The sequence below is a fragment of the Tachypleus tridentatus genome, chromosome 13, assembly GCF_004210375.1.
Source record: "Tachypleus tridentatus isolate NWPU-2018 chromosome 13, ASM421037v1, whole genome shotgun sequence".
NCBI lineage: Eukaryota > Metazoa > Arthropoda > Merostomata > Xiphosura > Limulidae > Tachypleus > Tachypleus tridentatus.
Window position 1 is genome coordinate 137,862,919 of NC_134837.1, and position 15,690 is coordinate 137,878,608.

The 15,690-nt window shown below is 33.3% G+C and overlaps 1 protein-coding gene across 4 annotated transcripts in view; it reads right to left on the minus strand.

The window, feature by feature from the left end:
- SrpRbeta (signal recognition particle receptor beta) overlaps window positions 1-13,941 on the minus strand; it is a 42,030-nt gene extending 28,089 nt beyond the window's left edge. For 2 of the 4 annotated variants that reach the window (XM_076480951.1, XM_076480949.1), the window contains exons 1-2: window positions 13,685-13,925; window positions 1,209-1,303 (exon numbers count right to left, since the gene is read on the minus strand). In XM_076480951.1, coding sequence (XP_076337066.1) covers window positions 1,209-1,303; window positions 13,685-13,784 — 195 coding nt within the window. In that variant the 5' untranslated portion in view covers window positions 13,785-13,925. Of the gene's footprint in view, window positions 1-1,208; window positions 1,304-13,684 lie in introns of all 4 variants that reach the window. The other 2 variants (XM_076480948.1, XM_076480950.1) reach the window with 2 other exon arrangements.
- Window positions 13,942-15,690: the final 1,749 nt, after the last annotated feature.

Below are 15,690 nucleotides of genomic sequence, written 5' to 3' on the forward strand. Positions count from 1 at the left end.
TCCATACTTTCAAAGTAGTTTTTATACCAAATAACTAAATTTCAATAAATATTTGTTAACTCTTTTCATGTCACTATAGCTTCATAAACCAGCATGTTTTATAAAATATAACACACATTACCAGATACTCCTTACTCATTATGATAAATGTGAAATTAAGAAATGTTTAAATATGTTATTTCATTAGCAGACAGTTGATGCCTGGTTCAAGCTCTCTGACAAACTATAGGATGCAATGATATATTAATTCCTAGAAAATGAAAATCAATTTAACTTAAAACTACATGCACCAAGTTAAAAACCATGTTACAAAACACAAGGTTTAAAAACAAAAATTTAAGTTCTTTGGTTTGATAGAATCTGACTCTTTCGGCATTGGCAAACTGACGATACCAACAGTTAAACTTCTATAATGCACTGATGCCTTCAATTTATAACTAACGCAGGACAGAAGTCAGAATGAATTTAAACACTGAGCCTATGATTAACGTTACTATCCAATGCAGAAATTGTATTTTTTTGTGATCTCACATAACCTATAGACAACAAAAAACTATATAGTCCTTCAAGTGGTCAAGTTGGGAATATCAAAACTTCAAACCAACCAGCTACCTTTTTGAAATAATCTATTCTCTTCTTTAAGTCCTATAAAATGTTGGATTCCATTACTGCTGATAGCTAGTTACTCATTCCCTAAGTGAATAACCCAATCAAAAAATAAAACTGTTTTAAATGGAGCCTAGTCTCTCTTTTACAAGTCTTAATGTTGTATCTACTTATCTTGGTGTCTTAAAGAATTCAGCTCAAAAGCAGAGACTTTTACCATATCAATCTTTTGGAACTTTTGTAAACTTTAATAAGATCACATTTTACCTTTCTTTTTTTGAAGGGAAAAATAAGATGGAAAATCTTAACTTGTACCTATAACTTAATCCTTCCATTCCAGGAACACAATTGCAGCTCTTCTCTGAACCTTTCTCAGTAATTCAATATCTTTTATTAGATAATGAAACTAAAATTGTACACAAGTATTATAAGTGAGGCCTAACCAGTTATTTGTAAGGAAACAATGATCTCTTTTGATTTACAATTAATATGCCTATAAAATCATCCTAAAATTCTATTAATTTTGCTACTACTAAAACAATTAGCTGTTACCTGTTTGAAATAAGCATATTTTATAACAGTTTACAAACAGAATTGTTTACCCTTGAGAAAAGCAAAGTCTTTCCAGCTCCAGAAAGTCCCACTATCAAAACACCTCTCTGCAGGTTCTTCCGTCTTCCAACAATCCAAAATAATACTACACATAAATTTAAAAATACTTTTAGTATGTTATATACATTTATATGTAAGAAATGAACTTTCAAACTGTTATAAAACTTACTTAATCCTGTTTACAATATTTGGCACAGAAAGCTAACTTCATGATAGTTAAGTTAAAAATTTTACATTAGATACTAGGCCAGAGATAATCACTGTTTCAACATCAGCATTCATTAGGATCAGCATGCACCTACATCAAAATACAGTGGCTTCTAATACAAAACAAGCTTCAACTCCTTATATCCATGTTAGATATTTGAAAATGCATATTTAGTTATACTGATGGTCATAATAAATCAATAAGCATATGAAATCATTTAAAAATATGTGGTTTGGTTCATAAATTAATTATTTAATAATAAGGAATTAAAAAGATAATGTGCATAGTGAAATTTACTTTTTATTCTATGATCAGCTGCAACTGATGATTACACCAACTCTGTTCAAAGTACATGACATACTTTAATCTAACCTATTTTAATGGAATAAACATAAGGCTTATTATAAATGTAGTTGAAAATTTTTTTACAAACAAATTTGGTAATTAACCATATTTTCCCCAATTTTTATGGTTGAAAATTATGGTTCTACACTATTTTCTATTCCTCACTACCTGCACCAACTTTCCTACTTCAATCTTCTTTACTTCAATCCATGTTTTAATTTTATCAAGTATTTCCTTGCCTCTCATATTTCTTCCTTTAACTTTGCCCAACAAAATCCATGCTAATCTTTTCTCATATCTAATTCAATGCTCAGAGTAGCATAGCTTCCATTTCCTACATGCATTATCCAACACTTACCTTATTATCTTGCATCTTCCAACCTATAACACAAGTCAGTAATCAAATGCTTCCAACTGTCATTTTGTTATGGTAGACATGATCAATCTTTCCATTCCACAGAGTATAACTGACCTAAATAACATTTTAATCTATTCTTCTATTCCAGATCAACATCTTTTTTGTAAAACTGAGACTAATGAATGCTATTTCTGTCATTTGTATCCTATGCTTTATCTCTTTTTGACACTTCAAATCATGACTGATATTCATAACTAAATAAGTTTCTTTAGTTGTTCCAATTCTTTATCTTCTAATTTGATGCATATTTTAGGAGCTTCCTCAGATTTGAAAGTTAACATTCTTCTTACCTGGAAATGTATTTGCAACAGACACCTCATGACACAGAACATCCAAAACCCTTTGCATCTGCCTATGCAATTTGCATGTCACTAAACTTGAGCTAGCTTGTACCTAAAAATCACATTTAATGTGAGCTATGCTAATGAACAATAACATTGTTATGCAGCAACAATAGCCCTCCACCAATAGGAGGACAGCACAACATCCTTGTGCAGTAACTCCTCTTAAGCACTTGTGCTTAAAATAACTATTCTTAGATGAAGCAAGAATAAAGTACATCAGAAGTGGAGAGAAGGTGTGTGAAGGTATATATCATAATTACAAGGAAGGAAAACATTAGCCTCCAAGATACCTCACTTCCACACAAATTAGATAGAATCCCACATTGAAATGATAAAGGAGACAATGTAAACATTACATTAGGATGAGCTTCCTTTAGAAAATGCCCAAAGAGAAGGCTCAAAGAGTAATATCTGATGGCAGAGGCTCCATGGAGAAACATATGCAATCACATCTCATCTCAACCAGGGTATACTCTGCTTGTAAGTAAAAAAGGTAAATGCAAAAGACTCCCAAATGTCACAAAGATGGGCAAAAATGTTTGCATGACTAGCCAAACACTTGTACACATACTTTGTGCATCTTACCTAAACAGATATAGATGAGAGTGATGAACCCATTCTGTTGCAGGAAGAGGGCACACCAGTTGTTTGAGAGGTTGGTTGGTTGGTTGATTTAGTGTTTTATGGCACAAAGCAGCAAGGCTATATGTGCCAAACATCCAGTAAAAAGTAAAATTCACAAAAGAAAATTAAGGTAAAACAAAACAAAGTTTAAAAAAAACCATAAATAGCATAAAACCAATGCTTACATTTTGTCTACAATGTTAAGAGAAAAACTATAGTAATACAAGTTGTAAAGGACTTTCTGTAGCATAATTGTAATTATCATAACTTGCCAGGAAGACTAACAGGTAAGTACAAAAACCACTGTCAGTCACCTGAAGTTGGCCTTTCCAGTCTTGGTTCTCAGTTATTTCACATTATGGCCATTTTCAAAAAGTAAAGTAATAAAAGTTTTAAAAGACTAATGGCAAAATTTTAATAATAACTCACCAGAATGACTAATGGGTAGTTTAAACACCAGCATTAGTCACTTGAAGCTGGCCTTTCCAATCCTTGTTTCATATTATTTAATGTTATAGCTATTTTGTAATTTCAAATCAAACAAGATGGACTTTGATTCTTAAAAGAGAATCACATTAGGAAAGGTCTAATGTATAAATTAAAAAACTTAAATGGCATTAAAAAATTAATGGTCTTTAAAAAACTAAAAACATTACCAAGGTGAACAATGTCACCATCACCAATAACAGTCTAGCATTATGGACAAACCTTGTGACAGAACATGTTAAAAATTATGTTGTTGTTGAGTCATAATGACAGCAAAAAAGTAAAATGTAGCTCATTGTGACCTGAGTGTTACATAGACTACACACTGTTGCATTAGTTCCAGATAAAAGAAAACAATGTGTTAAAAAACTGTGACCAATACGTAGTCTAGTTAGAACAATTTTCTCTTTCTGATCCTTAAGAAAGCAAGATGGCCAAAGTCCAATATAGGGTTTTATTTGGAAAAGCTTGTTTTTGCATTGCTTATTCCAAGTCAACTGCCAGCTTGCACGGAGCCAAGCCTTGAATACAGGACCATAGTTCATGTATGGAACAGGCACAGCAGTGATAGTGCCAAAGCAGAAAGATTTAGCTGCAGTGTCAGCAAGCTCATTCCTGTAAATACCAATGTAGTACGATATCCAGAAAAACTGAATAAAAGTACATGTTAAAGAGAAATGGGCAGTCTACTTTGAATATCGGCGAGAACAGGGTGTAAACTATTGTGAAGCGATTCCAGGGCCAGTAGAGAACTAACAGAGCCAGTATAAATAGTGCAGTTTAAATACTGGTTAGCTACAATGTGATCCAGGGCAAGAGAAATGGCATACAGTTCAGCAGTGAACACAGAAGCTGTAGAGGGGATTCTGCGCGCAACCACCGAACCACAACCAAACTATGGCAGAGCCCACACAGTCACCTGATTTTGAGCCATTTGTATAAAGAGGAATGGAAGGATGGTTCAAAAGATGTTCAGCAAATAACAGACAGTATTTCCAATCAGGAGTGTCTGCCGTTCTCAGATGACTTAAATATGCATTACAATTAGGGACTGTAAGAAGCCACTGTGGGATGGGCTGACCAGTGGATACAGCAATGTTATCCAAGGACAGACCAAATTCATCCAAATGCACCTGGATACGAAGGCCAAAAGGAGCAATGGCAGAATCTCTGTTCTGAAAAAGCAGAATTTAACAACTCATCTATCTCATACTCATGCATGCTTTCCTTTATTAACCCTCAAAATCATGCCCCATTCTAACAGTTTGTTTACACTTATTGCATTTAAATAAGTCATTACTGTTAATTCTTACATTTTAGGCCAAAATGTTTTCATATCTCCTCTTTGGTGTCTAATTTCCTTTATGACCAACTTTTGTAATATTCTATACTCGTCCAAGTTTCCCATCAAACCAGTAAATGTAAATCTTTTTAAATTTGTTATGCTTTTATTTAATTTCATCCCTTATACCCTTTGTGATCCAACCTGCTTATTTAATTGCAGCCACCCTTAATGCCAAAGTACAAATTGTATAATTTTAAAGTGAAAATATCTGCAGCTCATCAGACCTAACCAAATTAATAGGTGCAAAACTAGGAAGTTACGATCTTGGTATAGAATCAAAAACATCTCAGACCCCACCACAAATGCTTGACATCTACTGCATTGTCTACATAAAAGTTACCTTTAAAGACACAAAAATAAAAATCTGATATCATTAACCACCTTCGGCTTCTATTAAAAATTATATTACCCAACCTCCACCCTTTTTTTTTTAAAGTTATAAGACAACGATGTAATTTTAAGGCTGTAATAGCATATATGATATTATAAGCTGTAAACCAATCTCTACAGTTCTGGTACCCCTACCTTCATCCTCTCAAGAACCTGGATAAATTATGTTTGCCCAGTTGCCTAAAATTAGCCTTTTTGACCAATACATACTGAAATGTTTGTTATAAACATCACTACTTTTTATATTAAGATCTTATATATACTAGCATCCTCTAAAAAAAAATTAGTAGTTATATTTACAAATAATTGCACTGGAATTGTTTCTAAATGATTTATTTTCTAATAAGTCATAAATTTTATTATAAAATAATTTAATGACTACTAATTTTAAAATAACTATAGCCATTAAATAAAAGTATCTTTTATAGCTTTACACTAAATGTGCAAAACAGCACTTTTGCTAGAGATTTTTAACTATCTTTTATTTTGAGATTATATACATTTTATCAGCATATTTGGCACTATTTGCAGAGGTCAGTCCTAAAATGGGAAACTGAAATTATCTTCTTTTATCAAATATGTCCAACTGCACTTTATTTTTGAAAAAGTTAATATTTAACCCTAAAATATGTGTTTTGTAAATGAAACTGTTACTATATTCTAATTCAAGTTCAGGATAAATTTTGAAAAGATTAAAATTCAGAATTATTTACTAACTGACATTAAATCATCAATGTATATTTTGTTACTATTTTTATAAAAAAAATTCAGATTTTGCATCAGGTAACTTACACTTTGTGCTGTAAAATTCTAATGACTAAGTATCAAAAACCATTACATAATCAAATACACATGAAGAGCATGGATGCAAACTACACCAAATACACTATTCTAAACAAACCAGAGCAACTAAAGGCAATGTATTGATAAGTATGAAAACTTTAAACTAAAGATACCTATGGATATAAGCCCATGTTAAAAAATTCTTTTCTAAAATTTTAAAAAACTAAATTCTAAGAACAATAGATAGAGAATGTATGAAAAAAATATACAGCAGACATTTTTAAAAATATTTATATATTTTATTATCATCAATATGTAAAAAACACTATGCCTTTTCTTATTTTCTCAATCCATTCATTTAATGTTATTATTACATTCATAACCCATTGATACAAGAAGACATCCTACACATTATCACACAGAATAATTGAACAGAAAAATTAAAGCAATTTGATAAGCTTGCTATACCACCAGATGGGTACACTACTGTCTATTTGCAAGATAAGGTGAGGTAAACCATTGAATACTGAAGTAGTAATAGGACTATGAATGCTATGACAATCTTTTATTCTAAATGAATCAACAACAATTCTTTTTTCAGGAGATTATGACACCGTAAGGGTTTTTATATAGATTTTCATGGTTTAAGTTCCTGGTCACTTTATCTTGCCTGCACACTGATTGGTCCACTATCCCCATCTATCAACCACCACATAGCCAATCAGAATTTTGCTCTCATTTCACCAGGCTTTCAGCTGCTTCTACTCATTTGTAGACTCACATTGTGGTGTGAAAGTAGTTTTCTAGTAAAATGTAAGCAGCCTCCATTGCTTTCCTCTGTTGGTTTTCCATTTCTTTGCTGATGATTTTTAGCTTCCTTCCATTTAGGTAAGTACCCTTCTTCCTCTGCATGTGCTGCTATTGCATCAGTTTTATTGTGCCTTCTAACAACTGCTTCATGTTCATTTGGTTTTGTTAGCCCCCTGCTAGTTTTACCTACATAGACTTTACTGCATCCTTTACATTGAAAGCAGCTTCCGTCTTTTTTGTGTTTTTGTCTTCTGTTCTTTACAATCTCTCCTATTTTTATTTCTGTTTTTGTTATCAACTTTGATGATGTGACTTGCATCCCAGGCACTGGGGACCACTATATGCTTCTTGTTTCTCTCATCTTTTCTGCTATCATTGTTCCTTTCCATAATGTTTCATGGTTATACAGTAATCCTGAAAAATTGTGTATAAATGCTCTTGTAAGGCATCACAATGTCAATATCCTGAAGAAGATGTGTAATTGAAACATTGAAAACAAAAGATCTTGTCATAAAATTCAGTCTTGTTGCTACCTTAGTACTCATTTGCCAACATAATACTTACTTCTCTGATAATGGTAATGGTACCATAAATCCACAAGATCAAATTTTCTACAAAAGGAAGAATATCAACAGCTGTGTGAACAGGAGGAAATTCCTGAAGGAATGCATAGCAGTGTAAGTTCTCTCGAGATCAGCCCAGGTCAGCTCAACATTGTAGATGGACACTCCTTTAGCAAAAGTGCAAAATCTTAGTTAGAAGAGGAAGTCATGAGCTTGACAGACAAGACTATTGAGCTGAGAGACAAGACAGTGGCAGTTCCTTTCCCTTACAACATAGTGACTAGAATAAAACATGAAGGCAAAATGCATAAGACATTATGCCAGAAACTAAAGCAAATATGGATAGAAGACCACAGGAAAAACCAACCATATCAACATGTCTAACAGAAGGTTGGAAAATGATGAAAAGGAAGTTTTATCACTTGAATTAAAGTTTGACAGAGAAATAGGAGGAAGAAGTTTCTTAGACTGCATGATCCACAATCACAAATGGACAATGGATAAAAGTTTCAAAACCAGGAGCACTTATCTCCTACTATTCCAAAAACATTATAGCCCTAAAAACCCCAAGTAATAATGGTAACACCTTCATATCTCAAGTAGTTAAAGGTGAAGTAGTAGTCATCATGGTAAGGAGTGAACATATAGAGCAGATTGATGCACTGTTGGCTGACTGCTTCACATACACGAAGAAATAGAAAGGTTTTACACAGAAGGAAGCTGGAACATTCAAGCAGAAAACATGGAATATCCTAAGAAAGCCAGAGTGGGAAAAGATTAATGCACATCTTCTAAGAGAACTCTTGCACTCCACCCATGAAGGGGATGCCAAAGGTATACTAACCAACAAGTGACTCACATCTGAAGAACTCAACAAATCTTATCTGAAGCCTACAAGCAGTAAGATTTAAGAACAAGAAGATGATGAGCTTTGACAAAGTCACTGTTCATGAAGATACCTACAGGGGCTACTATCAAGACTGCCATCAGAGATAAGAGAAGATGGTCTTCCCCTTCCAAGGGAAGATTACACCAAACTCCTATAATTGTAAGATTTTGCCTATTTGAATTCAACAGACAGGAAAACCACTTACACAATAGGCTCACCATCAAGTGCTGTCCTAAATTCCCTAGTACTGGAGACATTGGAAGAACATTATAAAGGCATCATAAGCAAACACTTGATGATATAAGTATTATGTTTTAGCCATAATACCAAGACAAGACATGCAGGTGACATTAATGAGACTGAGTGGAATACTAGAAAACATACAGTTCACAGTAGAAGAACAGCACAATGGGAAGATACCATTCCTTGACACTTTGATTTGGAGAAGATGCAGTAAAGTACTCATAGATGAAATGGCAAGGTTCTGATAAGACTAAATAAACATCACAAAAAACAACACCCACCTAAATGGAAAGAAAATAAAATCATCATGACACATGAAAGCAATAGAGGCTGCTTACATCTTACTTAAAAATAACTAATATCACTGCAAGAGTCTACATATGGGTTAAAGTGGTTGTAAGCCTGGTGAAATGAGAGCAGGATTCTGACTGGTCAGGTGGTGGTTAACAGGTAGCAATAGTGGAGCAATCAAGATGTAGCAAGACCAGGAACTTAATCCCTGAAAATTTGTATAAAACCTTTGTAAGCCATACGATGTTATAAGCTTCTTAAGAAGACTTGTAGTCCAAACATTGAAAATAAAAGATTCTGTCACCATTTATAGTCTCATTACTACCTTAATATCCATTTATTAACATGAATAATACTAAAGGTCAACCAGTTTACCTGTAGATAACATAACTGCAATATATCTTAAAATTAGAATAAAGCCACCTCAGTGACATAAATTAGTTTTTCATGTCACACTCTCATCCAGTGTTTTTGTTGTTTTTTTACAAGCACAGCAAGTAGAATTTAAGATGGTATATGCTTTTACTCATAGCTATGTTTTGATTTTAAAAACTTAAAGTGTTGAATTTTCTATATAGGTGACTGTTTTATAAAGGCATCACTCAAATGGTATCATTACTGGATGTGTGTGTTTTCTTATAGCAAAGCCACATCGAGCTATGTATGGAGCCCACCGAGGGGAACTGAACCTCTGATTTAAGCATTGTAAATCTGTAGACTTACTACTGAACTAGCAAGGCGCATCATTATTGTAAAGTTTGAGGGCTATGCAGTTCATAAAGTAAAGCAATTTTCAAAGTTTGCTTTAAAAAACAAATTAAAACATATGGGAACACAGTTACTAAAATAGCTTAAGATTCTTATCATACTGACAGAATAGTCACTGCAATCATTGAAACAATACTCTGCTGATAGTAGTTATTACATTAAGGCTAAAGCCAAGTAAAGAAAAATACCTTTCACAACTTTACCCACTTCCTTCTTTGAAACTGCCTCCTCCCATTTTTCTTCTTTTTTTGGTGATTTTATTCCCTTTTTTTGAATTGTAATTTTTTAAACACACAAAGAACCAAAAAAGACTTGCGAATTAAAAATTAGATGAAAACAGTTGATTCATTTTGCACTTTTTCTTTGTCATACATTCTATGTCATTTTGGTGAAAAATAGAATAAAGAAGATTTAAGTTTGGCATGGACACTTTAAAAACAAGCAAGAATGATGAAAAAAATGATGCAAACTTTCTTGTAAATTATTTTTTAAAAAGCCTCCTCCTTCCTTTTTTTTTCTGAAAACTAGATATTAACATTTTTTTGTATTTTTTTCTAGCTTGGCTTAATAGTATATAATTACTGATCACAATACAAATAACACATTAGGCCTCACTTGGAATACTGAACTAATTTGAGAAAATAACTGGCAGATGACTTTTAATTATAATAAATGCAAGATGATACATGTGGGGGCTATCATAATTTAAATTATAAATATAATTTTGATGAGAACAGCCATAACAGTGTTGTTTTAGCTGATCACTATGTACAGTCTCTTAAGCCATACGAGCAATGCAAGGTAAACAAGATTTGGGGTTGTATCTTCAAAAATATTAAATGTAAGTAAAAAAAAATGTTATTTTATTGTATAGGTTACTGGTTGGCTTCATTTGGACTGTTATCTTCAGTTTTACAGTCTCTACCTTAAGAAAGAAATGGAATTATAGGAAAGGTTCAAAGGACAGCTGCTAGGTTGACGCTTAGGATGAAAATGTTAGGATCTCTGAAACTGTTTTCTCTTGGAAAAATAAGCTAGAGTGCATCTGTTTGAAGTTTAATGAATATTAAGAGAACTAACAGTATTGATACATCATATTTTTTGTACTTAATCATGTCAATGGTGAGAATAGTAGAGCAAACGGATACAAGTCCAATTTTAACATAATGTTTTGGAACAACATGGGACCTATTGGTTCATCTCAGCTGTTCTACACTCTAAACTAAATAAATAAAAAAACTTAAAGCCTAGCCCATATTATTCATATACTTATCAAGCTTTTTCTCAAACTAATTTAAATTTACTGCTTCTACAATACCTGAAGGCAACCCATTCCAAAGGCCAACCATCCTGTTATAAAGTAAAAACTGTCTTAGCTGCCAAAATTTATACTTGTGTTCCCTAGTCCTACTACTCTCATAGTTAAATTAAAAAAAAGATGATCCATGAACACTATCAATTTTCTTTACAATCTTAAACACTTCAATCAGACCCTCACAACATCTCTCCTTTTTTCAATGGAACACAATACTAAGGATCTTAGTTTCTACTCATATGACAAACCCTCCATTCCAGGCACCATTCTGGTAACCCTTCTCTGAATCCTTTCTGACAACTTCATGCATTTCCTATGGCAAGGAGCCCAAGACCAAACACAATATTTCAAATGTGGCCTAATCAGTGACCTATGCAATGAAATTACAACCTCTTTACACTTGTATTCATTATTTCTGTACATACAACCTAAAACCCTATTTGCCCTACCAGTAGCAACAGCACATTACTTGGATGGCTTTAGAGACTGACCGACTACTACACCAAGATTCCTTCCTTTCATAATACTCTTAAGATTATTCAAATTCAAAAAAATGTTATTATGCATGCATTCTCTTGCATTTGTTATGAGTAAAATCCATGTGTCATTTATTTGCCCAACTAACTGAATCATTTAAATCCTTTTGTAAATCAGCAGCATCTTCTTATCACCTGCAAATTTAAGTAATTTATTGACTATTCCTTCATCTATGTCATTGATGTAAATCAAAAACAGCAATGGCCCTAAAACTGAGTTTTGAAGTACCACACTTGCGACATTAACCCAATCTGACTAAAATCCATTTGTAACATCCCTCTGCCCTCTTCCACTCAGCTACTCTTCTATCCAATTTGCTAACTTATCCTCCATTCCTATAGAGACAATTGCTTTTATACACTTTTTATGTGGCACCTTACATAAATTGTTTTCTGAAAATCCATATACATCAAATCTACACCCTTACCCTCATCTACATAAGAGAAAACCTTGCATTACAAATATTTTGATATTCTTTGAAAGGCAAGGTTTTCCCTTAGTGATATCATGTTGACTATCCAATAAAATTCTAAACTTTGTTAAATGGCTGTCCAATTCATCTTTTAACAGACTATCCATAATGTTTCTCATAGCCGATATAAAACTAACGAGTCTATAAATACTGGGACAATTTTACCACCTCCCTTGAAAAGAACAATTATATTAGCCAACTTTCAATCCTCTTATACCTGCCCACTATTCAAGAACTGCCAAAAAACAGTAATGGCTCACATATACAATCTTTAATCTCCTTTAAAAACCTTGAGCAAATATTTTCTGGTCCAGGAGCCTTATCATAATTTAAATTTTTCAATTTTTTTCTTAACTAGATCACAATTAATACAGTCATCTTGTTCTATCTTCTTTTAATCTATTATACATTCAAGGTATGAAATAATGCATAATTTTTCATTAGTAAAACTGAAATAAAAAAGCAGAATTTAATAACCAAGTATAACAATCAAACACAATTTGTGATGATTAGAAACCCACTTGAAGTAAAAATATATTCTCACAATGGCTGGTATGGATATTAAAACTTTAATTAAAATAAAGTACAGAACAACGTTTCAACCTTCATAGGTCATCCTCAGGTTAACAAAGAGTTTATAAAACATCAAACATTTTATTTGCAACCATATGTTGCCCAACTTCCACCCTCTCACACACTTCTACAGGATGCTTGGAAAGTCACTGTGCAGTTTTGTCTGGTAATAAATATGTAAGTGCACAGTGACTTTCTAAACACCCTGTATATTTGAGGTTAACAATAAATCTAAATTATAATGCCATCCTGAACAGTTTCCAAAAACTGTTTTTGGAAGTCATGATTTGACTTGTATTTTCTAACCTATATGCCTGAAACTAAAATCACCCATAATTATGACTTCATTAACAGCTGAAATCTTAATCTCATCATAAAGTTTCTCACTAATTTCATCAACATCATTTGGTAGTCTGTAACAAATTCCCACTAAACATCTTTTTCCCTTTATATTCACTAACAGAAACCCAAATGGATTTAATTTCTTTGCCATTAACTTCAAAATCCTCAACTTTAAGAGGATGTAACTTGCATTTTAAATATAAATCCACTCCTCCCCCCTCTTTAATACTCTATCTCTATCAAAGAGCTTGTAACAGGGTAATTGGCCTTTAAAGTACAGGGTGTTCGGAAAATCACTGTGCAATTTTGTCTGTTAATAAATATACAAGTGAACAGTGACTTTCTGAACACCCTGTACATTGATTCAAATATAGTGGATGAATATCTTTTTCTTGTTTTTCATATTTGAATACAACAGCCTCAGTGGACCAACAGTTCCCTTGCTGCCCATTAAATGTTATGTGCAGTTTGAGATATGTCAAATGGTCCTTTTGTCTGAAGCCTGGAAATTTATCCCTTGGAAGGCTGAAACTTGAAAAAAAATTGCTTTAAATTGTTATATTATTAGTGTAAAAAGTCTTTACACAGGTGTTATATCATGAGTTTATAACATATATTCACAAAACTGACACGTTCTCAGAAAGCTGATTTTGTTAATTGCAATGCTTGTCAATCTCTTAAAATCACTAAGTAATACGGGTTAATACTAGTAATACGTACCTACAGTAATAATTACAACGAAAATAGCAACTGCAATACTAATGAGTGTAAGATCTTTCTTTTCAAATCCATTTCGAACACTTTCTATCAGATCCATCATTAAGTTAAATTATGACGATTTGGTAATATTATTTATATTTGTAAACTACTCTTTCAATAGACTTAAATACTACGCTAAGACTTCTGATAGTTACACACAGTTTGATGAACCATATGGTGTACTAATGCTTAACGAAGATCTACATAGATAGCGCAATGACTGAATTACTTTTAATTTTTTTTAAAAGGGAAATCAATTTCAATAATATACAGTGTTAACTCTATGATAAATTTTCTGAAACCCTGTATAAAGTTTTTTCTAAATTATTAAAAACTATGCCCCCACGTTAGTACAGCGGTAAGTCTACGGACTTACAACGCTAAAATCAGGGGGTTCGATTCCCCTCGGTGGGCTCAGCAGATAGCCCGATGTGGCTTTGCTATAAGAAAACACACAAAAAACCATGGGAAAAGTTAAGTGTCTTTAATACACAGTAGTGCCATAAAAAATTCATAATAGTTAAAAATATTTTTAAACTGTTCAACCCAGTCGTTAAAATGGGTTTGTATAATTCTAATAAAATTCATTGATTGTTTGTTTTGAATTTTCACATAAAGCAACACGTAAGTTATCTGCGCTAGCCGTCCCTAATTTAGCAGAGTAAGACGAGAGAGAAGACAAGTAAGTCATCACCATGCATCTTGAGATACTCTTTTACCAACGATTGACCGAACATTACAATGCCCCCATAGCTAAAAGGGCGAGCATGTTTGATGTGACGGAGACTTGTACACGCGACCCTCAGGGCCTGGCATGGCCTAGCGCGTTAAGGCGTGCGCTTCGTAATCTGAGGGTCGCGGGTTCGCGCCCGAGTCGTGCCAAACATGCTCGCCCTCCCAGCCGTGGGGGCGTTATAATGTGACGGTCAATCCCACTTTTCGTTGGTAAAAGAGTAGCCCAAGAGTTGGCGGTGGGTGGTGATGACTAGCTGCCTTCCCTCTAGTCTTACACTGCTAAATTAGGGACGGCTAGCACAGATAGCCCTCGAGTAGCTTTGTGCGAAATTCCAAAAAAAACAAAACAAAAACAAAAAGCGACCCTCAGATTACGAGTCGAGCGAATTAACCACCTAACTATGGCGGGCCTCAAATTCTTTCTATCTTTGATACAAATTGTTATTAGCCCTATGTCCAGCCCTGGATTAACCATTAAGCAAAATAAACACGTGCTTAGTGCACCAATGGAAGGGGGCACCCCAGAGTTTTTCCCCTAGCTATCATGCACTTAACTCTTTCACTACCACACTCAACTTTAGTCGATTTTTTTAAATTGTTCTTATCTGCCGTGTTCGAGTTTACTCTGCATTGTTAAAAAAACGTTTTATTTGGCTCGGTGAGAGTCTAATGTTTCGAGAAACTAGTATGTGTATCTGAAGTAAGAAGTCATTGATTTGAGAAAGGTTACTGTAAAGAGCAGTGCAAAATGTTGATAAAACTTCAGGTAAACGATGATCATATGTTATGATGTCTGATCTTGAAGATGAAATATTTTTCCCGGTCATTTCATTTGTTGTGGCTATTTATAAGAAATTATAGGCAATGAAACTGTTTTGTTTTATCTTTTACTGCTTTATTCAGTCACATCTACAAAAAAGTCGTTTGCTTCTCTCTCGGTGTTTGGGTAAGAAATGTTGATACCCTGGAGGGTCAGGTTCTCTATGACCTCTTCCTCATCCCCGTACTTATGGTCTTGCTGGATTGGTATTTGTACTTGTTGAACTGTATATTATTCTGATCCTTTTCAGGGTAATGTCCATGTATTGTGGCACATATATAATTATTATTTTACTCCATCAGCAGAATGTTAAGTTTGTTGGTGGCACTTTTATTATTATTATTATTTAATATTTATTATTATTATTATTATGTATTTATTTATTTTTATGTTTAAAATATAAATTAACTGG